The sequence below is a fragment of the Hydra vulgaris genome, chromosome 08, assembly GCF_038396675.1.
Source record: "Hydra vulgaris chromosome 08, alternate assembly HydraT2T_AEP".
NCBI classification, from domain to species: domain Eukaryota; kingdom Metazoa; phylum Cnidaria; class Hydrozoa; order Anthoathecata; family Hydridae; genus Hydra; species Hydra vulgaris.
In genome coordinates, this window is record NC_088927.1 from 14,729,499 (window position 1) to 14,757,411 (window position 27,913).

Sequence of the window (27,913 nt, forward strand, 5' to 3'; positions counted from 1 at the left end):
AAATATACTAGATAATACACAGATCTCCGATAAAAACGTTTGAGTTTCTGTATTGTATGTTCAAAGTTTATTACCTTTTTTCGTTGAAATGATTTTTAATATGAGAAATAGAGCGACGAATACGGGATGCTTGAAACTTAAAAGAACATATATGGAACCTTTTTAGGGAGGTGGAGGGTACTCAAAAAAGCGTAAAGCAAAATGCTGGGGGAGGGGGAGGGATTGAAATATAGCGTACGTACTTTATGAACGACCCCTTAGTTCTATAAAGGCATCTAACTAAGTTGTATTGTTTAATCACGATTTTTTTTTTTAATTGTAATTTTATTTTGGAATATTTTTTTTTTTAGAAAACAACAAAAACTCATATAGATATCTTTAAAAAGAGCATCTTCTAAAATGGTCAAGTTTATGAGTTAACTCTAGAACTCATTCTCCTGATTATCCAACGCTGTTCCAAAGTAACATATTCTACAACTACAGAGAAGTTCGTAGTTGGCTGTTTGCGTGGTTAGCGTATTAATTGCAGAGGTATATTGTTATACTTTTCTTTGTTGTAAAGTGATTTATGTAAACGCTCTAGTTTCAGTAACTTTCATACTTTAAGTGTGAAGTATATTCACCAATCTTTTTTTTTTTTTTTTGATATTTTTTTTATCAAGCATCAAAAAATTTTAAATCATGTAAATTTGTGACAAAAAATCAAATTTTGTGGAAATAAATTCAAAGATATCATTTGAAGCAGCTTTTACAACCAAAATAAACAATGCCAAACTTTTATTTTTGATGTCAATTAAGAGAGTTATGAGTTTTTTAAGAATAAAAATTTTTATAGGTAAATTGGAATGTGGTTGTGACCGTAACTTGTAATTATCAACTCAAATATAATCATATTTTCTTTAAAAGAGATCCAATTTATATAAGATTAGTATCACTTAAAAGCTGAGAAATTAAGACAAATTTTTAAGTAGCAGAAGTAAATAAAATATGCCCAGAGTGTGTGGTGATCCCTCAGCCAATTACCTACCCAGGGGGGGGGTGAGTTTTTTTGTTATAATCAACATAAATTGATTAGGTTCACAATTTTTTGTTGTTGATAAATTAATGATTTAAATCATGTTGACAAAATCTTCAATTGCCTCTGACTAACAATAAATGCTTAAATGGATGGATTTAGGGGTATAAAATATTATTATAAAGTATGGTATGTGTGTGGGTGTTTTTCAAAAGTTTATGTTTTAAATTAACATAACACTTGCAGTAAAAAAAAACAATTATTTCTATACAAACTAATAATTTCTTCAATTATTTCTTAAAAGTTAGATTTCAAAGGCTTTGTGCCACATATTGTTTTTTAAAAGATATGTGCATATGAAAATAGCTGTTTTTAAAATACTTATTTAACTATTTTTTCTAATTTGGTTTACTACCTAGTAAACAATTTTCATTTTTTCATCTTTATCTAATTTTGCATTATAATCAATTACATTTTATACATGATTTTATGTTGCTATTAATTTCAATAACAAAAAAACAAAGTAGAGTTAAAAGCATGTTAAGCAGCACTGAATATACCCATGAAGTTGAAATGACTTCATCAATATTATGAAGCCAGCAAGACTTCTGCATCTCTTTTAAAAGTTGTTTAGAATTTTGATTAAAATATTGTTTATACTGTATCTTTAATGCAGTAATAATAGTCCCTTAAAAAGATACAATCATCTGTTTAACTTCATTGTCTTTTAAGCACATACCTTAAACCAATTACTTCAAAGATCTTCAAAAATCAAATTAATTCTTTCAATAATTACTTAGGATTTTCTTTCACATGATCAAATTTTTTTTAAATTTTTTTTTACCAATCTTACAATTACAAAATTTTTGCCAGTTGTTAGCTTTTTTTATTGTTTATTAATTTTTTTTTTTTTTTATAATTTTTTTTTTTTTTTGCTAATTCCAAAAAAAAAAGTCTTAAAGTTATAAAGCTATAAAAAAATTTTTAGCGCCAACTAGCAACTGAGCACCCATACATTATCAGTGCCTCATTAAACATATTATGGGACTTTGTTAGTGTGCTTCTCTTGCGGCCTAGGCTCGGATGAGGAAAAAAAAGTAGTGGGTTACATTGAAAAAAAAAATGTGTATCATTGATGAAAAACACATCATTATTAGGTACTTTAAATACAAGGTTTTCCTCGCCATAAAATTTTTCATAAAATGTTTAGTGTGCCTGTTATCAAATAAACTATGATAATTTGTACTAAAAACCAAACTAATTTGTTTTAAAAAAATTCTTAGAATACTCTAAATAACTATCTAATATGTATTAAATATGTATTTGTGATAACCGGGTAAGCTTTGTTCTTCTCATAATGGCTACTAGAGGATGTCAAAATTCTCCTGATATGTTTTTTGCAATCTTATGTAATACCTGCTTTTTGCCAAATACATCGCGTATTTGGCAAAAAGCAGGTATTACATAAGATTGTGAAAGATACTACATCAAAAATAGTGTTTGCAAAATCTTTTAAAATGCTCTTGGGTGATCATGACAAAATCTCATGTGATATGTGTAATCTGCCGAATTACTCTAGCAGGATTGTTACAAGGTAGAAGAAAGACAATGTCTTATGCTGTTTTTAGAGTACGAAGAGAGCTGAATCAACATGATGATTTACTTTTGTATGATTGATATTTCGAAGTCAAGCCTTAAATTTGAGGTAGGCATTTGTCAATGCTGGCCTAAAAGTGTTTAAGGTCAGCAAAAAATTGCTGACCTCATTTCTAGGTTTTATGGTCGAACCTTTATTTTATTTTTTTCTGCCAACCTCAGACAGATTAAGGTCACCAAATTATTGTCGACCTTATTTTTCCTAATTCTGAGGGCTGTGAAGTATATAAAAGATTAAAAGAAACAAGCTCTTTAATATCCAAACATACAATTGTCTACGGTATCTGCTCCACATGATGACAGCCTACCAGTTCTCAAGTTTACATCTCATCACTCTCTGAAAGTTTTACATTCAATTTAATTAACCTTATATTTAATATGCATGAAAGTTGTATAAAAAATTTTTTATTTATATTATATAAATTATATAATTATACATTTTTTATAATAAATTTAATTTATAAAAAACAAACTATTTTGATTTACAAACAATGACTTCTTTAGACAACAATAGTCTCTATTAAACTTTGTATAGAAATCTAAAGGGTCATTCCAGCTCATTTCAATTTATGCTCGGCACCATGCCATCTCAGATTTTGATGATTTTTGCAATACAAGCTCATATTAATGAAAGAAAACTTCACTCCAAATTTTAGTGTCTGACTCCTTTCAGAGATATCAATACTCAGTCCCAATCTCTTTGTTCTTTTTTTTTTCAGCGCCATTTACTTTTTATGCTAATTACATAACACAATTAGCTTTAACTTATGAAATACTTGCTCAATAGTGTTGAAAATTTGTACCTAACTGTTTTATAGAGAGAAGAACTCAAAAATGATACCTAAAACACTAAAAAATTAAAGCTTTTTTATGAAAATTCAATTTCAAAATGGTATAAGATTTTTTGATGCCCCGTACAAAAAAAAGTATATTTTGAAATGCCTAAAAGGTATGGTTCTGAAAATTTTTCTATGGTTCTATATATAACAAAACTCCTTATTACAAAAAAACTGCAGAGGTTTTCTTTTTTGATCTGATTTATTTGCATTGAAAGTTTTATTAAAAAAATAAGACAAATTGATATTTAATACTGAAAAAAAAATTATATACATTAATTTTTGCATTATTTTAAAAAGATTTTAGAATCTCAGATACAGTTCTAATATGTAAACTTAATTGCATTTCAAATTAATGATCTTCACTTTGCACAATCTTCATGTTTAATGAAGGATTTTCTATTTACGAATTATTATTAAAATATTTCTTACAGAACTAAAAGATAATATAAAAATATTAATGATAAAGAAAGATGTTCAATTGGATTAATAAATAAAGAAAATTGTATAATAAAGAAAAGATATCTCCATAATGTATAATTGATATCATTAAAGGACAATGGACCAGAAGAACCGACTAGCAGCCAGATTTATGAAGATGAAGATAATGAACTTCTTAAATCTCAATTCTTTTTTGCCGGCTATGAACATGAGTTCTCTCAAAATACATGCTGTGAATAGTCACTCAAGAGTTGCTCTCGGTAAAAAGAAATGTTACATCTTCAAAAAACAGTAAAGTTAGGTATTGCAAGGACTTTAAATAAAGATCCTGATCAGATAAGCCAAGAAGATTCCGTCAATAAGTTATATGAGGAAGTTAAATGAAAAGTAAATGATATAAATATACTTTTAGGAAAAATTAAAGAAAAAGTCTCAACTTTCAAATGGAATCATAAGATTTAATTACTGCTGGTTCCAATACCCTGGTCTAACAAATGTATAGAAAAAGAATTTAGTGTTACTAATTATATGGTGCAGATATCACGCACACTGCTGCTGAAAAATGGTGTTTTATCTTTCCCTGAAGAAAAAAAGGAAAAGAAATATCTCATTTGTACTTATGTGCATTTACTGTATGCTAAGTTTAAAATCAGTTATCCTAATATAAAAACTTGTTTTTCTCTCTGTTGCTCAAATTGTCCAAAATGGTGCGTTACAGTGTGAGCATCTGGTTAATGATTAGTGCAGTTGAGTTATCCAAGGTTTATCATGAACTTATTGATTTATTTCTAGTAGGGCTAACAAGAATTGCATGTTACATTGTTGCCATTTGTGTCCAGAAGATTCTATATTAAGACATTATCTTGAAAATAAATTCTACTCTCAAGAAGATATTGATGAAGATGATTATTGTATAGATTACAAACAATGGTAGACAACAGACCGATCTGCGCTAGTATATCTAACAGAAATCAAGTAGCTTAATTATTACTTTAATAAATAAGTTACAAAAATTTACTGTTCATTTTTACATTGCAAAGCATTCATACAATGCTGATTTTTTATAGAAATTAAAAAATGTGTAAAGTAGTACTAAGATCATTGTCCTTTGTTATTTTCCAGAAAATTATGAGTTTGTTGTACAAGACGAAGTACAAATTTTTCACTGGAACAAAATTCAAGCAACATTGCATCCTACAGTAGTTTATTATAAAGTAAATAATGTCCTCAAATGTGATTCAATATGTTTTATCTCAGATGATTTACTGCATGATGTAGATATAGTATATCATGCGATGAAGTTATCAATGGAACATATTGAAAGCAATATTTCTCATCAAATAGAAACTGCTTATTACTTTTCAGATGGGTGGCCAGTACAAAATTGCGAACACTTCATAAATATATGCCACCATGGGCAAGATTTTGCTATGAAATGTACATGGTTTTTCTTTGCAACAAGTCATGGTAAATCACCCTATGATGGTTTTGGTGGGACTATTAAAAGACTAACTTCAATTGCTTGCCTTCATTGAGCAACAACAAATCATACTTTACAGCATCTGAAATGTTTTTTTTTTTTTACCAAAATGAAATCATAGGAATTTTTTTTTGATACGTATCTAAAAGTCAAACATAATAATTTGATAACTCAAATTGAAATTTTTTTCAAAGATTTCTACAAAAACGTTGAAACTTTAATAATCTCATCAGTTTTTCAGACTGATGAGATTATTAAAGATTGCTTGCCTAATATAAGCATTGAAATGTTTGCATGTTTGATTTATAATAACAACCCATAGATTGGATTAATGGAGGATATTGATGTTGAAATTAAAGACTTTCAAGTTAGATTCATGCATCCATTTTACCCTTCAAGGTCATATTGCCAGCCTTCTAGGGATGGTGTGTGCTGGGTTCCATCAACAAACTTATTCTTAATGATTAATATTCCAACAATTGTCTCAGGAAGACAATACAAAATCAGTGAAATCGATCATCAAAACATTAAAGAAAGCTGAGTAAACTTTAAACCAAAAAACTAATTTTTTATGAAACTTTAAGATTGTTAATTCTTATTGCCCTATTTTAATTTTTTTTTTATTACAATTTAATTATTTCAATGGTTTATTTTGGAATTAAAATATTTTTAGGGTTTCAAAATATAAAACTTTCAATGCAAATAAATCAGATTCGAAAAAAAAAAACCTCTGCAGTTTTTTTTTGTAATAAGGAGTTTTGTTATATATAGAACCGTAGGAAAAGTTTCAGAACCATATCTTTTAGGCATCTCAAGATATACTTTTTTTTGTACGGGGCATCAAAAAACTTTAAAAAAGCTAATTGTGTTATGTAGTTAGCTTAAAAAGAAAATGGTGCTGAAAAATATAATCAAAAAAGAGATCAGGACTGAGTATCGATATCTCTGAAACCGTAAGGAGTCAGACACTAAAATTTGAAGTGAAGTTTTCTTTCATTAATATGAGCTTGTATTGTAAAAATCATCAAAATCTAAAATGGCATGGTGCCAAAAAAATTTTTTTTGGGTTGATTTGACATGGAATGACCCTAAAGTTAATACACTAAAAAAAAAAAATTGAATATAAAAAAAGCGTGAAGGATCTGATCTGATTTTTTGCCAGCCTCATCTTTGAAGGACCTGCAGTCTCCAGCGTGCAAAAGAATGTGTACTTTTTCAGCTGAGTAATAATTTGACGCATTTGCAACCTCTGTGTATTAAAAATTTTAAGCATCTGTTGTCTACATGTACTATAATGCTTGTTAATGTATAAAAATAGTACAAAACAATTATCAAAAAAAAATATTCCAGGACTTGTATGTTTTTTTTTGTTTTTTTTTAACATAAAAATGTTACCTTTCTATTTGTATTAAAACTTCTTATCTTTGTTATTAATAATAACTATAATGTTTTGGTTTAATAATGTTTTAAATTGTTAAGTTTTAGCATTGATTATTAGTTATTTTTAAATGCAAATAAAAATTTTTAATGCTACATTTTTGTTTTAAAACACAGCTCAAGGAATTATATGAATGAAATACAATATTTCTACATAAACTTTACTAATATTACGACACAACATATTTAAGTATTAAAAGAATGAAACGTGTCATGAATCAAAGTTCAACACAAGTAAACTCTTTTTATCTATATTTCTGTTCCTATACTGAAAATTTTACCTAGTGAAGAAAGAGGTTGCGTTCATAAAATTATAATATAAAAGTTATTGATTCTGGAAAATAAATAAATGTGAAGGTGTTTAATAATTAAAAAGCAAAGTAAAGTGATGTGTGAAGTTGATTTATACTTATCAAATGATGGATTCAATTATAAATTGGTGAGTTAAACAAAAATTTATTTTATTTATAAATACTGTATAGGTTTTACTATATATAGGGTTATTATCATAAGTAGGTGAAAAATAAAACAAAATCTTTTTACTATTTTTAGTAAAAAGTTTATTAATTAGGTAAATTATATTGCAATTAAATAATACCCAAATAATATAAAAGATTAAAAAATAATAAAACTTTTAAAATAAAAAATCACTCAATGTATATCTGAGAAAAAATCCATATTCAGTAGTCATGTAAGTTCACATGATTGTAAAAAAGTAAATAAAATTTACCTTTTTAAATTTGACTGACACAGATGTGTTATACTTATTTTGCATATTATGCCAAATAATTATCACACATCTGTATCAATCAAAATTAAATATATAGTATTGTGATAAATTTGCACACACCATAGTATTAAGAATTCTAAGTTATTACAAATTTATTATACATCGCATTATATTACATCATAAAAATATTCTGTCATGTCGATTAAGATAAATGTTTCAGACAATTTTTAATGCAAAAGACTATCACATCTTATCAGTTGCTAAAAGCTCATTGTACAGAGCAAACGAAATGTATCACAAAACAAACATGATAGTAAAGGTTGTTACAAAATTGGGTAATATTAAATATTATTATATATATTATCTATAAAGTATCGCACATTAAAAAAAAAATTTATATACATAAATTTTTTTTTAATGAATAATTTTTTACTAAAAAAATCATTGTAATTTGTTTTTTTAGTTAGGCAAATCATTAAATTCCCAAGCAGATTTCCTGATAAATTTCATAGGTCCAGTCTTTGTACTCATCTTCTCTAATTGGGATTCTTGATTGATAAGCATTGATTAGTTCAACTGAGGTATTAACATAAGATTTTTGTGTAAGGGCTAAAAAAATTTTATATATATATATATATATATATATATATATATATCATAACTTAATTTGTATAAAATTTGAGGATTTGGAGTATATTTTAAACGTCTTTTGTCTGTAACTGTAGAATCACCTTTGGTCTGGTTTCATTGTAACTCTTAAAATTTTTTGAAAAAATCATTTTAAGTTGTTTCACTTCATACACAGGAGAGGTAATTTTAGCATTTTGGATATATTCAATATAATCACTTGGTTTATGTATTGTCCTGCCTCTGCGCTTTTTCTCAATTGTAGAGTAAATAGTTTCACCCTCCGTATGCTCTGTATACCCTCCAGTATACTCTTCTTTCTAAAAATTTCTGTTCTACTATATTCTTTTAAACCAAAAATAAAAGAAGGCCATTAGCAAATGTTGTACAGCGATTTTGATAACTGTGACCATTGGAATATGCAATCACTTTTTTGAAGTTGGGATTTTTTTGCTTGTATATTGTTAAGTGATGTATTAAAATAGTGGAAAATACATCACTTTTTAGACCTCCGTCACTCTCATCCCAAACATAATTTGTAGCCTCTTTTGTGCTCAAATTATATACAGTTTGGTTGTAAACATTGATTTTCTTATTGTAATAAAAAGCACAGTCTCCCAATACTGGAGCTTGAATAGTTTGGTCACAGTTAATTGTAATTTGATTGGCTCGTTAGCATTCTTCTTATCGTAATCTTAACTACTTTTTGCTTGTGTTTTTAATTCCCAGTGATTTTCATATTGAGGGGTAGGACATAATCAGGTGCATCTTTTTTTCTTGTGTTAATTTCCACTCAGACGTCACACTGATCTTTTTTGGAGGTTAAAGTGAAGACATTCTTCTCCAGCAGCTTGTAGAAATTTTTGTAGCCTACAGACTCCAATACAATTACCTCCTACAATACTTTTTCTGTTTCTTTGGTCTTGTAGAGACTTTATTTAAAAAAATAATAAATTGATTTTGTATTTATATTGAATTGAATAAAAATTATTTTTAAAAAGTGCAGTATAATTTCAGTATTAAAGATATTATTAACTTTTTTATTATTAACTAATTTACTAATTTAATAACAATAACATTTATTTGAACAAGTAAAGTGAAATGAATGTAAAAAATACCATGAAAAAAGCAGCAAAAAAGAATTTTAAAAAAATAAAAGTGTATTTTTTGCTTAGCTTATTTCTTGATAATTTAATTAAAAAATAATATACCTGAATTTTTCAGCCTTAGATTTATATTCTTTATCTAAGTCTTTGGATGTCTTTCCTACAATAGTGGGACTACATTTTTCATAAAAAGTGTTCCTCAGCAAAATGTTTACCCAGTTTAAAATTTTGACCTCAAATTGAGGAATCAGCTGCTGGAGAAACTAGTGGTGTTGGGATGTTCTTTACGGTGCTTTTTTGCTGTACTTTCTGACAAAGAAAGTGTGTTTAAGAAGAAACATTGTCCAAAAATTGTTTTAAAGTATGTCAAAAATAAACTTAAAATATGTTGTATAGTTATGTCATTAATCTCATCACACTTTAATTTTTTCTTTTTACACATCTCATCACATCTAGCACCATGACTAGTTTTGTAACATTGACACCATTAATTAGTTTTGAACCAGTGCTTTACCTTGTTTACATTTACACTTGTTCTCAGCTTTTTAAGTTTTTTTACTGCAAGGTTAATATCTTGTCTATTGTGGGGAGTGTTTCCATTATCTACTACCTTTTTAGATTTATCATGCATTCCAGAATTATCACTATCAGGAAGCTCATTACCTGCTTCACTAAAATTAGTAAATTGACTTACTTTCTGAAAACTGGAGTCACTGACAGCTAAAGACGTATCTCCTTCCTTGTCAAAATTTTTTAATAATCGTTTATCCTCTCCCATCTTTCTTTTAATCATACTGCATACAAAAAGTAAAAAATTTAAAATGATACAACTTTATTTTTTTAATATAAACATAGTGTCTTTATTTTCAAATGAAGTTTTGATATCCTAAAAAGTATTACATGATTACATGTTCTTCTAATATTTATGCTTTTAAATCCTACTTAGTGATCAACTATTAAGGTATAATTGTTTTGATTGGCTCATTTTAAAGAGCATCACTTTTTTTTTTCTTTTTTTTTTAATTTGAAATGTGAACAATTATATCTTCCTTGGTTAAAAAAAGAAATTTTTTAATAGTTTGAATATTTTATAAGCTAATTAAATAATTCAAAATGAAAAAAATATTAGTTTAAATGTTATAACAAAAAAATTTATGAGTTATTTTTAAAAATTTTTATTATTATTATTTACAAAATTACTTTGTGCTCTGCTATTAAGGTACAGCTATTTTGCAAATCTATCGAAATTATTTTGTCAGATGCTTCAAAATTTTAATACACAAAGGTTGCAGGTGCTTCAAATCATCACTGCAAGGAAGCTCATGCTTCATTTTTTGCATGCCAGAGACTGCAGATCCTTCAAAATTGAGGTGGCAGAATATAATTTAAGTCAAATAAGCATATTGAGGCCGGCAGAAAATCAGATCCTTAAAATTTTTTTCCTGCGGAAAATACATATCCATCAATTTTACGTGGAGAACAAGAAATTTGTGTTTATACAAAGCATGAAATGATTTTTTAAAAATTAAATGTCACTTTTTTTTTCATGTGTTGTTATTATTGAAACTTACTATTTTTTTAATTAATTAATAAATAAAAAAAACACTATAATTTAAATATTTTTTTATTTTATAAATAATCATTAGAAGTAAATTGTTACTTTATTGAAAAAGGTTTCCCATAATAATATAAAAACGTGAGAAAAGATAGCATATTTTAAGTTAGTTATTCCAAATGTAATAAGAAATTTAAATAATCTTAGTTTTTTATTTAATTATTTTTTTAGTTGTGTTTTTTTATATTTTGTGTTTTAGTTTTATTTTGGTTCTTTTTATTTGGTCTTTTTTTTTTTTTTTTTTTTTGTTAAGATTTCCTTGCTTGTTTTATATAAAGTTTTTTTTTTAATTTTTTAGTTGCCTAGATAAAGTTTTTTAGTGCAATTTTGAAATGCTCAAATTCTAAAATCATATTAACAGCTGTGGTTAGAATTGTCAAAACAAAGTTACTATTTGCATGGTCATATAATGGTGTGCAATCACACCCCTTCCTGACCAAGTCTGTAGCTATATATTGTTTTTTCATTTTTTTACGAAAGAATATTTCATCTTAAGAGTCAGCAAATAACATTAAAAAGGCCACGAGGAAGCTTTTGTTCTAATGCTGACTTTTCGATCTCACTTTCCAAATCAGAGTGAGCTAAATGGTTTAATCAGAGATTTAGATCTTACTAAGCCAAGAACTTAACATCTTTCATTAAGGCTAGTTGAATGGAATCTACTAGGCAAATACTGCATAAGCGGGGCTAGTCAAAAACCTTGACAAAATTAATTATTCTGAATTCAAGTAGGGTGTTTGCGATGATTTTAAGATGCTTGCTTTCTTGTTTGGCTTGCAAGGGGGGTACACAAATATTTGTTTCCTTTGCTTTAGGGACAGCGGGTGATGATTTACAAGAAGCATTACAAGAAAGTTCATCGGACCTTACAAGCGAAACTATAGCCAGGGTGGTTAAATGTTCTCAAGCAGCTTCTAGTAGATTCCAAAATAAGTCCTAATACCCCCATTTCATGTAAAACTAGGATTGTTAAAAGTTTGTAAAAGCCTTATATTTTGGAAAAATTTGACAAATTTATCTCATGTTTCCTATCTGAGGCAAAAATCAAAGGTGTTATATTTGTTAAACCCCAAGTAAAAGCATACTTGATAGTGAAAATCAGTTGAAATCAGAAAATTTGAGTAATGAAAAAACGTTGGGAAAGAAGCTTGGTGTGCATTTTGTGATGTAGTTTGTGGATTCCTAAGACTCTAATAACAGACAACTGGTTGCTAAGATAATTGAGGTTTAAGAAACTGGGTTTTTGTATGTCCAGGGCCGGCGCCAGAGTTTTTAGCGCCCTAGGCGAATCTGACATACTGCGCTCCCACCCCCTCCTTTAACTTACTTTCACATCTGTATTTACATTCAGAAGAATAAATGCATAAACATATACAGTAAACGTATACTCGTGTAACTTTATAATGTATTAATAAATATTTCAAAACTTCACTTGTTGTGCTTTTGTTTTTGCAAATGTAGAAACAAGTTCTGGCAGTTCAATGTTTCCAGCAATATCATGTTCACTTGACAAAGTAGCTAATCCAGCAAGTCTTTTTTGCTGCATAGACGTTCTCAAAAATGTTTTTATCAGTTTGAGTTTTGAGAAGCTTTGCTCACCGCTAGCCACAGAAACTAGAAATGTCAAGAGGATTTATAAAGCTATAAACAGTGTTGGGGACACAATCTGTTAGATTATTATTTAATATAAAATTTAGTAAATATAGTGGCAATTGATTTCAGTTCACTACATAGATCAACTGCATGGATATCTTTGGAGTCTCCATATTGCAAAACTTTCTCAAGATTCAAGCAATGTTCCATAACATCTTTGCTAGTTAACTAGAAAAGATGTTTTCTATAAACTGCCTAATGATAGTTTCAGTCATACGTGGGTCCAAGTAGGTCCATAAGTGGGTAAAATAAAGCTAAAAATTCCACAAATTTCAGAAAGTTTCTGTTACCAGCAATATTCAGTTTCTCGTGTGTTACACGAAAAGCAAGATTTTGTATACCAAGAACTCTAACTAAAGCTATCCACTGCTTCAAGATTTGCTGCCAATACTGTTCTTCTCTTTTAACAAGACGCAAATGTTCGGCATCAACTATTTTATTGTTTCGCAGTCGCAGTTCGAACTCGTTCCATGACTGAAAAATCCCTGACAGAATTGCGGACATGTTTTTCCAATCATGTAAACCAAAGAAATGACGCACCTGTTGTGCTACTGGTAAACAGTTTGCAGCAGAAGCAATACACAGAGTCATTACTTACAGAATACTGCAGCCAATGTCTGCGAACTCTGTGCGAAATCTCAATGGACTAGCCGGTGGTTGTAATAGTTTTTTAAAACTTTTTTTTGCATACTGTCCTTAGGAAAGTCAAACTGATCGACTTGTTTTGGTCCATGTGTTCGATCAAAAGTTGTCACATTTCATCATCAAATACCATTCAAGTAGCTGGATTGCTATAGTTAGCATATAGACCAGAGAATTTATCGATTTTAGGCGCTTCAGATTCTTTGTGTGTTACGTGTCTTACATTATGTAATTCAAACTCTTCTGATACTGTCATCTCATTGGCTTCCTTGGCTGCTTCAACTTGATTGTTTAACTCATCTGTGCCATTTTCATTTCTCTGCGGCGAACATAGATACTTTATCAGCGAACCAACTTGTTTTGTTACAAACCCTTCGTTCGCAGCCCGTAGTTTACGAAATTGCACACCTGGCTATTTTTTTCTTTCTGCTATCGTGGATTGAAATAACAAAGGAAACTTCTTTAAATAATAAAAATGATCACCTCCTATCTCTTTAATACCTTTAAATTAAAATATTATTTTTACTTCTTTATAAAAGTTTTAAAGTTACATTTTAAAACTTTTAAAGCTTCATAAATATAAATAACACTCTATTAGTATAAAAACACAATATAAATCAGTGATTTGTTACTATACTACTTCGTAATTGCTATCATAGAATATTTAATTAAAATTTTTACTATTTCTGAATTAACACGCCAGTAAAAACATTTTTCACAAATAAGTTAAACGTGCTAAAATTTTCTATAAATGAGTAAGGAAACTTTGCACTGTATTAATTACTACAAAATTTCATTCTGCATAAAAAGTATATAAAAAAATCACGTCAAATAAAACAAAAGTATCAAAAGTTTCTTTTGTTTTATTTGACGCAATTTGACTTTGGTTTTATTTGACGATTTTGTTTGACTCTTTCAAATCTCCTAAATTTATTTCTAGAGTGACTTAAAAAAGATTTTGGCAATGTTTTTGATATATTTATTTTTTATGCAGCTAGTTTTAGTGCCGCTCCAGAAAACTTGCTGCCCTAGGCGGCCGCCTAGTTCGCCTAGTGGTTAAACCGGCCCTGTGTATGTCCATAAAGATGTTGCATTCATACCTAGACCCTTTCCCAAAAACAAGGATGATGTCAGTGAGGAGCACTGTGGGAGATTTTATCAGGGTATTGCAAAAATGGAAAACTTGTTTCTCTGCGCAGCGGCTTTGTTCGTCAAGGTTTGTGTTTCAGAGTTATAGAGTTGAGAGAGGGTTATAGCCACAGTTAAATAGCCTCCTTGTCTGTAGTGGCCTTCTGAGTCTTGGGGTGATGAATTAACATTAATTTTATATATATATATATATATATATATATATATATATATATATACACATATACATATATTTATTTATATATATATATACATATACATATATATAAATATATATAAATATATATATATATATATATATATATATATATATATATATATATATATATATATATATATATATATATATGAAAAAGCGCTATATGTTATGTAATTATCCTTACAATATTAGATTAATACACCATACTAACTTTGCACTGATACCAAGAAAATGTGAAAATCAAGCATAGATAAAAACTGTGAATGATACGTCAAAACAAATGTGATTTTTGACAACTAACAGCACTCTATTATGTGTTTCAATCAATTTTAATGCGGACCTGTAAGAGCTGGACATTGTCTCCAGTGTGTAAGTGATAATTTTATTTAAAAATTTTCCCCATAAAGTTTTCATTATCTGAACAACTGCATGATTAGTCACAACATGGTCAGTCATGGAGTTAGTAATGTTTTAAAAAAGTTTTTTATAATTTGATAATTATGGAAATCAGAATATAAAAATGCATGTCGATTGATTAAAGATAAAATGTGAGTTTGATTATGATGTTCAGTCCCACATGACAGCTAATCTATTATGACACTATTGCATGACACTGTGAATGACTTTTGTCGTGGAATAAATAGAGTTTATGTAACTTATAACTCATAACTTATCTTTATGATTGTATTTAATTTTTGTAATTCATTTATACATAAAAAATAATCTTTTTTTAATTGTTTCTCAGAAGTATCTTTACAAAACAGTTCTTTAATTATTTTTTCGATAAATAACGAAAGTATAAGGTTTTATCGTTCTGTTTAAATAGGCACTGAAATAAATGATTGGCATTTATTTTGCTTTCGGCACTTATTTAAACATTTTTTTTCAGTCACTTAAGATGTAGTTGTTAAAAATGTAGACGAATAAAAGCTATATAAAAAACAGTTTTAAAAATTAGTGACTAAAAAAATGTAAAGTTTCAATTTGCAGCCAAGTATGCCACTTAGTTACGAATTGAAACTTTATTTATTTTTTGTGACAAAGTAACCAATCGAAACGAAACTTTTGTTCATTAAAAATAAAACATGACAAATAGCAATATGAAAATTATAAACAAACGTTTATTGTTTTATCAAGTTTATTTAATTATAAATAAAACAATGTAACATTGTTACCAATTGTAACCAATTTAAGACGTAACATAACTTAAAAATATTATAGGACATAGTTGCAGCTGACTTAGAGTTTATAACATATATGAAATGTAATAACTTTAAAGCGGACAAAGCCTTTTTCAAAAAACTTTTCTTATTGAAACTCCATGTCAAAAGATTTGTCAATTTGTATTTCTAAGTACTTATAACAATTTATGTAATTGATGAAATAAAATGGATGAAATAAAAAGTATCTATGGAACAACATTGAGGCTTTTTTTTAGTTCTAAAAATATAATTTTTTTTTTAAAGAGCTTTATCTAAAAATAGTGTTCACTTAATCCTAATATGAATTACTAACTCACAACCAGGCACAAACTTTTGCTGTGAATATAGGACTACTCTGGATTTAGTTTCACGCTCATGTGTTATAGACTCGTTTCCATAATGTTATTTATTAAAATAATGACATCAGAGTTTTCATATATATTTATATTTTTGAGTTTTTGCAACAAATAAAAAAAAAAGTTGAAATTAACAATCCTAAATAAAACTTGGAAAAACAAATTTTGACAGTATTATCTAAATCTCATAAATATGTAAATAAATTGAATTTATAATTTTTAGATGAGTGCTACTGAGAATTTTGAAATTCCTAAAATAAAGTTTGATGCTCGCTTCCCAAACACAAATCAAACAAAAAACTGCTATCAAAATTTTTTGGATTATCATCGATGTATCAAAGCTAAAGGAGAGGATTTTGAACCATGTCAAGCATTTAGCAAAATATATCATGGATTGTGTCCTAATGCCTGGGTATGTATTCTTTAATTTTTAAAAATGTTTGGTATTTAAAACCAACTATTTAATACAAATGTAATACTTGGTATTTAATGAAAAAACCTTTGGTATTGCGACGTTATGTCAATTTTTTTTTAATTAATCCATTTCTTGCTTGGTTTAAGTTGGACTGGGTGAAGTAAATGTTAACATTTTTTTACTCACAAAATTCAAATCTAGTAGTTGTTCTTAATTACCTTTTTTTAAACTGCTGTTTACTGAATATAACTATTAAACTACTGTTTATAAAACTATAAAATAGAGAATTAAGCAAGCCGCCAGCATCAACTAGGTAAGAGCACCGTGGCTTTTTTTGCCAACAAATCCTAATAAACATTTATATTTATACATACGAAGTTCACTGTTAAATTATTTTTGTTATTGTTTTCTGCTAAACAGTGATATGTTTAATGTAATAGTAAAAATGTAAAAATGTGTCAAATTTGTTTAGCGTGTATATACTTTATCCTTTTGTAATTTAAAAAAGTAAATGTTTAGGTAAATTTTTGAAAAGTTTTATTTTTTTGGTGCTAAGATATAAAAATGTTTTTTTTTTAATTTCATTGTTTAGATTGAAAAATGGGAGGATCAGTTGGCAAATAACTCATTTCCTGGCAAGATTTGATGTAGACTTATGCTGTTTATACAATTACCATATTCCCCCTCATAAATAATTATCAGATTTGTTTTATATTTGATAAATCGAAACAAACTTGTTTGATTAAATATTTTTCCCCGTTAGAAACAATTCACTTATATACTTTTTAATTGACTTCAATATTGATCTATAATCTAATGATTTTTTTATTACAAACAGCTTTAGAATTCTACATGTTCGTAAAATAATCCATTCAAAAATTGTTTTATTCACTTTTTTACAATTAACAAACTGTAAAGCAGGACATTTAGAAAACTTAGCTGATCTTATCATTATGACCTTTACAATATATAGTTAAGCGAGTGTAAACACATAACATTACGATGTCTATAGTGAAATTATACAAGCATAAATTTACTAAAGATAAAGTAAATATATTCAAGTATAAATAAATGTGGTACATCCACAACTGCGACAAGAAAAAAATAGTTATAAGTGTTTTATTCCAGAAATAAATTAAAAAAACGACCATTTTTGTGACGCTTATAATTAAAAGGATAGGCGATGCAAATATGGTTGTCTATTTTAGCGAGGTGATGGCGTCGAGCGAAATTTTATTGAAATTTTAATTAAATTTTTAAAATTTGTAATAAATTATTTCAAATATTAAAAATTTAAAAACTTGCAATTATTAATTGCATTTCATTGCTAATTACGTCAGCAATCGAAGTAATAGCTACCAACGCTTTTAAAGCGGCAGTAGATCTAAAGGATTTAAATGCTACTCTCATGAAAAGTTACCAGAACGATATTGCTCTTATGATCAAGGTAGCTCTACTTGTTGCACTAGTGAATTAAGAGAAAAAGCCCTGAAAGACAAAATTGATTTACTGGTAAAACAAATTAATGAGTTGAAAGAAATAAAATCAACAGCCACACCATCATTTGCATCTTTGCTTAAGGACAAATCGGATGAGAGCAAGCAGCAACGGCAGCAGTTAGGTACTTTTATCGCTGCTCAAAATAAAAATATTCGAAGTCGCGAGTTAAATGTCATTGTAGTCGATCTTAATAAGTCTAGTACTGTAGACGATGAAAAGCTTGTTGAGGATTTTGTTGTAGCAACAGGATTGGAGGATGCTATCGCACGTGTTAACCGCCTCAAATCGAGCTAAAGCAAAACAAAATTGTCAAACTCGAACATTATACAGGTTTCGTTATCAAATCTTTCATCTCGAGCGGAAATACTCAAAAAATGCGCACACCACAAACAAGAGATATACAAGGGTGTCTACGTACGCGAAGACAGAACGCCAGAGCAACAAACCGAGTTTAACACCACACGCAACCAACTCAAAAACCTTAACGACAAACTTGCCGCTGCTAACATTCTCGATAATCCGTTTCGGAATGTTATACATCGAAGAACAGGTCGCATCGATCTCATCGAATCAACGTCCAATCAGTGCTACGTATTTTCATCCCCAGCCAGAGCTCTGTCAGGCTACGCTAACCACAAAGCCGCTCCTAACTCAGAAATCTCCACTGCCAACTAGACGTCCTAGACCAATAACTAAAGCAAAAATAAAACCGATACAACCCGACGCTTCTACAGTCTCACCTAGGTTACCGTACCCAGCTACCAACCACATCGCAAAGACAGAGACAAGAGAGGCGGTGGAGTTGCAATTTACACAAGAGACGATATCATAGTCAGCGAAGTTAGTTCTACTCAACTCAACATCAATTGAGCAAACCTGGCGAAAAATAAAACTTGGTCAAGAATCATTTCTCCTCGGCTGCTTATATCGTCCACACGACGAAAATGATCAAGTTCTTACTCAGTGTATCACATCAATCACTACCGCTCAACAGGTACTGCCTAATATAAACTGCTCTGCAATGCTACTGTATGGCGATTTCAATTTTAGCCATACGTCTTATGAGTCTATCGAAGTTAACGGCGGAATTGCAACTGTTGCTCACGTGAGAGGTGAGCTTCAAGGCGACATCAGGTTCCAGAAGTGCCTTGATGAATGTCACTTAACTCAGCTTATCACATTCCCAACCTACTGTTGTAGTCGACACGTCGAGCCTACTAGCACACTCGATCTTATTATAACAAATGAGCCAGACCGTGTAATCTTCATTAAACAAGGCGATTCTCTTGGTGACACTCCAATGGGCCATGCACACTGCTTCATCGAAGGTCAATTTGCTGTTGCATGTCTCAACAACTCGCCTACTTTGCCGCTAAAACCTCGACTCATTCGGAGTCGAGCAAACTACGCAGCAATATCAGCACATATTGCAGCTGTTGAATGGGAAATAGTATTCACTGGACTAAATGCAATCCATGAGTACCAACTTCTAGCAAACGTGTATATCGAAGCCACTAACCTACACATTCCATCAACTACCACTCCCTTTATAGAAAAACAGGAGCAATGGGTAACACCAGAACTTATTGAGGCAGTCAAAGCTAAACGCACTTCTTGGGCCATATACATTAATGCAGGTCGAGATACGCACAAATTTCTCAAAATAACGCATCGCACTGCCTGCAAAAAAGTTAAAAAAAATGGTCAAAGCTGGTAGACAAAAGTACCAAGAGCTACTCGTCAGGGATTCTGAAAGCAACCCTAAACGCTACATGCATATGTAAGAAGCAAGCAGAGCGTCAGTAACAACATTACATCGCTTGAAACAGTCGATATCAACATCACAACCGATACCGGCGATATAAGCGCATTGTTAAATAACTATTTTCAATCAGTCTTTGTTTTAGAGCCCGAAGGTTCAATGCCAGGATTTGAAAATCGTACTGAAGCAGTTTGTATCATCGACCCAGCAAGTTTCTCTATCGATATAGTACAAAAATGCCTAAACAACCTTGATGAAAGAAAATCAACCGGCTACGATGAATTACATCCAAGGGTCCTTAGTAAATGTTCAGCTACCTTTGCCAAGCCTCTTTCGCTTATCTATAAGTGCTCGTTTGCAACTGGCGTAATTCCTGAATTATGGAAAAAATCGAATGTAACACCTATTTTCAAGAAGGGGAGTAGGCTTAAAGCATCCAACTACCGGCCAGTCTCGCTCACTTCCATACACGGCCTACTTAATAACAGGCCTGAAAGACGCGCAAAAAAAAAAAAAAACTGTAGGCGGATATTTTGTAAACAAATATGTCGATTTAAACAATTTTGTAAACAAATAAGTTGAGTTAAAATTTAAAATTCGCTACACTAGCTGCTAAATTGCTTGTTTTCAAATTTTGAGAGCTGTTTATTTTAAAAACCTTTTACAATAAGATAACATTTTTTAATCGATTACTAAAAAAAACAACACTTTTCTTTAATAATATCTTTTCAAATTTCACAAACCCTACAACTTCACAAAACATATTTTACATACATTTACATTTCTGCTCCGCAATGATCATTTTTGTGACAATTTAAGTACTTTTAAAGCTGGTTCTTTTGTCGATCGAGGTGAGTAAAGCTTGCTATAGTTGTTAAATAATATGTTAGATAGTATTTTTCCATGAAACTTATCTATGTTTTCAAATCCATAAAATTCTGCTACCATCATTGTTATATTTATAAAACTTGTCCTACAAACTGATGACATGATGTGATGAAAAAATACATAGCAATAAATCACCCATTGACACATATTGTCTCCAGGTATCTTCAAGCCTCCTCTGTTGATTTCTTTAGTAAATTCTCCAAATTCGTTGTAATAGAACTGCGTATCATATTCATCTACATCATTTCTACTGATGTATCCTGCAATATAAACTAAAGCCATTTTTACAGACTTAGACAAGGCTAACTCCATATTTGAAAGATTATGAAACACATTGAAGGTATTGTCATCATTTAGCAAAAATCCACATTTCAAACAAGCATGTTCACAACATGTTTGAATTCCATCAAAATCTGTGTTTAAATCAAGGAGAAGCTTTGTTTTCTTAATGTTTACTTTTTGTAAAACTTGTTGAACATTAATAAAATATGTTCCACCAGAACCTTGACGTAGCTTACTGAACATTTTTTCAATGGGATCACTAGAAAAATTTCCTAGACATACATATTCGTGTGAAGTGCTGAGGAGATGCTTAGTTAACTCAACCAGTCCTCTACTCGTGTATGCAAGAGCAAGAGCAGTATCTTTGGTAAGTTGTTTTACTCTTTGTCCTTGTTTTTTAGGAACCATTTTTTCAAACATACTTGCTATATCAAGTAAAAAATCTAATCGTTGATCGTTAGGGTTATCAAAGACAGCCCTTTTTAAGTCTTTAGTTTTAACGTCTTCGAACTGACTTTTTACATTTAGGATTTTGAAAAAGTCTACAATTTTTTCTATAAAATCAACAGTTCCACCTGAATCCTGAATTTCTGGATGAATTTTTAATGCAGTTAACGTTTCAACACAAAAAATCTTAAGACATAAAGCAACATTCTGTCGTTCTATAGGTTTTGGACAGATAGAAATTTCATTAAGCTTTGATAGTTTCACAATAGAATTATTTTCTAACTCAACCAGCTTCTTCAAGTCAACCCACTTTGCAGTTTTTTCAAGGCCGCAGTCAGAATACTTTAACTCTTGCATTTTTTCAGTTAACCAATTGTTTCTGATAGATTTGATTAGATGTACATAATCATAGAGCAAAAAAATGTTTTCAGTTGTGCGCCATGGAGAAATCAAATTGAATTTTTTAAAGAATGATTGATTTACTTTATTATTATCACATAAAATTGCAACAGTAATGCCATTACATGAACGAATCAAATTTAACATATTTACAACTTGTTCATATTGAAAATCAGCACTTAAACGATACACTGGCAGTGCTTTGTACAAAAACCTCTTTCCTCCTAATAATGAGCAAATCATAAAACTCAAAACAGTGGTTGCAAAATGTTCTGGATTATTTACTGCTTTTCCAAATAAGTTACCTCCTTGATACGTTAGTTGTGGTTTTACATAAACTTCATCGATTATAATAATTACATTTTTTTGACGAGGATCTTCTAGTTGCATAAAATATTTGTTGAGGAAATCAAAATCCTCTAGCTTACTAACCTTAGATATAAGTTTACCAAGTGTTACAATACTTGGCATTTCATAGTCATCTCTAATACGACTGTAAAGAGATCTTGAAATTGAAAAATACTCAAAAGCCCTACTTAGAATTTCTGGAGAATATTTTTTATTACCAACAAATGTTAATGCATGCATGCTAACAACTTGTTGTAGGATAATGTTTTTTTTATGATCCATTTCAACGGAATGTAAATATCTAATAGCTTCTAAAATTTGTAAGAAAGATGTAATTTTATGTATTCGATTACTGCACAGTGGTATAATAGAGCATCTAGATCCAAAATGAAAACCTTCAAATCGCATATCAATTTTAACTTTTAAAAGAAACTGTGGAATAGCAGAGGTATCAATATAATCCTTACTTTGGATTATTAAACCATCATCCACTGTAAAAGATGTTACTGGAAATGGAATAACTTCTTTGCTTACTTTTAGGCAAAGATCATCAAAACAACTAATTTCATACAAATCCAAGTGAGCTGAAATTTCATCAGGTTTCATGTTACGCGTAGATGGTAGTGATTTTGTTGTTGTTCTTTTTGTTGGTGGAGGTGTAGGAATTTGACTTTGAAATACACAGATGAAAATAGTTGGTGGATTTAAGGGACGAATTTTACCATGAATTTGACAAGTTTCATAATTAACTGGCCAATGATTTTCACAAATGAATGTATTTGGACTATTTGGAATGTTTTCTCTTGGAATAGATCTAATCCATCTTTCTCTTTCTTGAGGATTACGGTTTTTGTTTGGTAATCGAAAAAGTTTAACTTTATGTTCTTTATCATAGTTTCCTCTACAACCAGTCACACAACATTTAAAAGGCATGATATAGTAATTTTTGTTTTGAAAGATTACTAAATACATAAAATACAAATAAAATAATATTGACTATCAAATAATTATAAGCAATTGATTTTAAATATATATTGTGTAGTATATCATATTATGTAAATACATTACTGCATTATATCTATATACATGACTGAATATATATATATATATATATATATATATATATATATATATATATATATATATATATATATATATATATATATATATATATATATATATATATATATATATATATATATATATATATATATAAACACTAAAAATATAACTAAAAAAACCACAAAACTTTCTCCATTTTTGTTTTGACAAACATCCGCCTACAGTTTTTTTTTTTTTTTGCGCGTCTTTCAGGCCTGTTATTAAGTAGGCCGTGCTTCCATACCTTGCAAAATTATGGAAAGTATTTTACAAAAAAGAATAATGGAACACTGCGTTGCTAATGGTCTAATTTCTCCAAATCAGCATGGCTTTGTTCATCGTAAGGGATGTGTATCAAACCTTTTAGAAACTCGGGATATCATGACGGAAGCAACTCACTGCAGACACGCAGTAGGCGTCATTTACACAGACTTTGCAAAGGCGTTTGACAAAGTACCACATAAACGCCTTCTTCATAAGCTGAGAGCGTACGGTATTCAAGGCGCTCTTCTTGACTGGATCGCAGCTTGGCTAAGCAATCGATGTCAACGAGTGGTTATAAACGGCATTACTTCTGAATGGAAAGCAGTCACTAGTGGAGTGCCTCAAGGCTCGGTTTTGGGCCCATTGCTATTCGTAATCTTTGTAAACGACCTGCCGGACAGTATTACTCATCGTATGAAACTGTTTGCCGACGACAGCAAAATAATAGGGATAATTAAAAAGGAGTCGGACAACATCACTCTCCAAGATGACGTTGACAAAGCAGTGAAATGGTCACATATTTGGCTCCTGCATGTCAACGTTGAGAAATGCAAAGTAATGCATGTTGGGCGCGGATGTAACAAGTCAACGTACAAATACTCAATGTCAAACGTCGACGACACCCGTCGTCCTCTCGAAGAAACCGCAGTCGAAAGAGACCTTGGTGTGATGGTCTCGAATGACCTTAACGTTAGACCGCAAATAGAGTCAGCCGCATCAGTAGCAAATAGAATGCTAGAGCGACTCAAAAAAACATTTCGCAGTCGCAGTTTTTATTTATGACGCATCTCACTTACATTCGCCCCCATCTTGAGTTTGCTGTACAAGCCTGGTCACCGCATTTAAAATCAAACATTGCCATTCTCGAGCAACATCGAGCAACAAAAACAATATCGACTATTAAACACATGACCTATGAAGATCGACTCCAACGGCACGGTTTAACAACTCTTGAAGAACGCCGCCAAAGAGCAGATCTTATCGAGCAATTCAAAATCACTCGTGAACTCGAGCTTGTTAGTTTTGTCGTCCCGCAAAAAATTTTAAAAAGTAAAGATAAGTATATTCTAAGAGACCATAACCATAAACTAGAACGTCAGATGGTAAAAAACTGCGAGGAGCGGTATAACTTTTTTTCAAATAGAATTGTCGCCCCATGGAATGCGCTTTCGCAAGAAGCAGTGAACGCTCAATCCATCAACGCTTTCAAAAACAACACAAGAAAGTAACTTTATAGATACAATTGCTGCTTTGTCTGTAGCTTCTGTATCTTCATGTTCGTCAGCATAGGGGGGCCTGGTGTAGCACCTCTTCATCAAATTATAAATAGATTATTGTATTTGTATTTGATCACTGAATAATAATAATAATAAATATCAAACTTCAAGTTTTTGTGAAACATTGTAAAAACAGTTTGTGTGTGTGTGTCTATTAGGGTTATAACTTTTTTCAACCCCATGCTCCTGTACTGTAGTTTGATGAACTTTGACCTAATAGCATGAAAGGAACTATTATTTGCATTTCTTTTGAAAAAAAATTCACTCGCCATAGAAAAATTGATTTTGACATGAGTACTACTATGTAACACGTAGTAGTATTTATGTCAATATTTTGGTCAAAATCGATTTTACAATAGCGGGGTGAACTTTTTTCAAAGGTTATGCAAATAATAGTTTATTTCGTGCTTTTATGTAAAAGTTCATCAAACTACAGTACAGGAGCATGGGGTTGAAAAAAAGTCAGAGCCCTAGTTTCTATATATATATATATTGTCGATATACAAAGGAAAGGCACGAAGTCCATTTTTAGCATTATAAAGTTATTTATACCACTATTAAGTGTTTTAAATTGCATATTGTTTGATATACCACACAAATTTAATAAATCAATTATTAATGAGTTATTAAGATTTTTTACTTCAAATTTAACACAAAAACTTATTATTTAAAATACAACACAAAAACTTATATGTTCATTATCTCAAAATGATGTGTTTGGATTGAGGAGTGCATTCCCCATGTTTATTTACGATTTTGCTGATTTTTGATATTTTATATTTAGTTAGAAACAACTTTTTCTTTTTCCGCAAATTTTTATTAAATAAAAAGCCAGACTTTCAAAAATGTTAAAGATTACCGTGTAACCAGCATAAAGTGATAAAAACGTGGACTGCAAAAATATAGCACATGCAAATACATTTATACTTGTGAAAATATGCCTTGAAATGCCTTGTGGAAATATGCCTTGGAGGAAAATCATTAAATAAAAGTTTGCTGAGATTAAAAGTAACCATTTTAAAAATTTTAAAACATTAAACCACGCACCACGTTTAACTTAAGAAGTTATAACTTAAAGACTAGGAACAAATGTACCGCTCCGCATCCAGTTTTGTTTTTTATACTTATTCACTAACCGGTTTTTAATCAAACCCGCTACAATGAATTAATTTTATATCTTGTTACTACAGAGGTAGTCAGAATATTATTTCACTTCTAAAAAGTCTATTTATCGTAGAAAATTTAGTAATAAAAATAAATTTAATTAGAAAATAACAAATAAAAAACTGGCCCCCTCTGTAATAACATAGTCTAATCAATTAATCTTTACGGACACACAAAAACAATAATCCAAACATTTTTTCGTTTCTTGGTTTTTAATTTACAAAATGTATCATTTATTTGTTAATACGCAAAAAAATTGAGGAAATTTGGAAATTATTGTATGTAATATAAAGATTTATTGAAAACCCGGGGATTTTTTACCCCTGAAAATCCTGCACTTAAAAAAAGCAAATTTAAAAATATTTAAAACAAACTTTTTATTAATTAATGCTAACTTGTTTCGGTTAAAAAATATTTAAAATATTACAATTGAAATTTTTTATTTATTTCAAATATTAACTTAAAATAAATCAAAACTAAAGCGGTTTTAATTAAATTAAAACCGCTTTGGTTTTGAATAAGGTCTTGAGCAACCCCTTAAAAAATTTTAAGCCTAGTGCTTTTGTATTATATAACACATTTTAGGGGTGGGAGCAGATTTTTTTTTTGATCTTGTTTTTAAGGCCAGCTTAATGTTGGTAAATCCTCAAAACTTTCATTTCTTTAAAAGGAGTTTTAAGTAATGTAAGATCCTTTCTAAAATACATTACGAGAACCGTGTATTAAAAACGACGATACTTTTTTTAAGGAGGTTGAAATAATCGACAATACTTGGGTATACTATATGCATAGGTTACATTAAAAAAAAAAATTAACAAAACGCTTTTTTACTTCAGCGAGTTTAAAGAGCAAATATCTCTGCCTCATTGGAAAGCATTTAGAACCAAGTAAATACCTTTTCAGACGCTAATCTAACTTATTAGATACACAATATTAATTTTCAAAAATGTAATGCTAACAAAAAATAATAATAATAAAGGTTAAATGTCAACTTAAATCGCGAGAGGTCTTATATATCAGAAAATTCTATTTTCTATGAAAATAATGAATCGAGTACTTGACCATAACAGAGGAAAACTAAAATTCTTATTAAAATTCATATCAATAATTTTAAAAAACAAAGAAAAAATAACTGCGCTCAAGTTTTCCTAGGATGTAAACTGCCCAAACCTTAAACAATTAATGATAAATTATCCTCCACTCTACAATAATATGCTAAAATCAAGTTTCTTTTTGTGACAAACAAAATAGATAATTGCGTTATTCCGAATAACTTCATTTGAATTATTATTTGAAAAATTTAAATTATCTTTTTGAATGCTTAAGTCAAATAAACCAGTTAGTCATGATTATATGCCGTAATGTTGTATGAACCCTTAAAAGATGTCATTCGGCTATAAGGAAATATGTAAGCAATCTATTTTGAAATACCTCCTCCGTAAAAAATTATTGAAAATATATTATATTCATAGTTTTTTATATATAAAGTATATTAATAAAATATATTCTATAGTAAAAAGTAAAAAAAAATTTACAACATAATTTATTTTTAATGATTCTTAACGTTGAATGCAAATCGGAACGGAGGGAGTAATTTTTTACAATAACACAAGATATCATACTGAGACTCAGCTCCCCCACACAACCTAAATAGGAGAGGGAGGGACTTATAGCTTTGAGGGACCCTTTCGCAAATTTAAGGAGCTTATTTTTTTTTTCATAGTAACTAATAGAAAAATTTAAGGATTTTGGGGCCCTAATAGCAGGTTTTGAGGGGGCATGTTAAAAAAAAAAAATTCAAACATTTAGAATACCAGAATTTATTTCTTCTTTTCCGGATTAACTTCACCAGTAATAAAAAGTTGTAAACCGATTATTTTTTTTATTAAACATGAACACATGTATACTATTTCTTTTTATTT

General features: G+C 29.6%; 1 protein-coding gene across 1 annotated transcript; it reads left to right on the top strand.

The window, feature by feature from the left end:
• The first annotated feature begins 405 nt into the window (after window positions 1–405).
• LOC100212083 (uncharacterized) lies at window positions 406–17,292 on the top strand. The gene is made up of 3 exons (XM_065803136.1): window positions 406–531; window positions 16,368–16,556; window positions 17,152–17,292. The coding sequence occupies exons 2-3, from the start codon at window positions 16,368–16,370 to the stop codon at window positions 17,203–17,205; spliced, it is 243 nt and encodes an 80-aa protein (XP_065659208.1). The 5' UTR covers window positions 406–531; the 3' UTR covers window positions 17,206–17,292.
• Window positions 17,293–27,913: the final 10,621 nt, after the last annotated feature.

Coding starts and splice junctions, on each gene's coding strand:
- LOC100212083 (XM_065803136.1), top strand. CDS start 16,368: ATGAGTGCTACTGAGAATTTTGAAATTCCTAAAATAAAGTTTGATGCT. Junction 16,557..17,151: donor GATTGTGTCCTAATGCCTGG/GTATGTATTCTT, acceptor TTCATTGTTTAG/ATTGAAAAATGGGAGGATCA.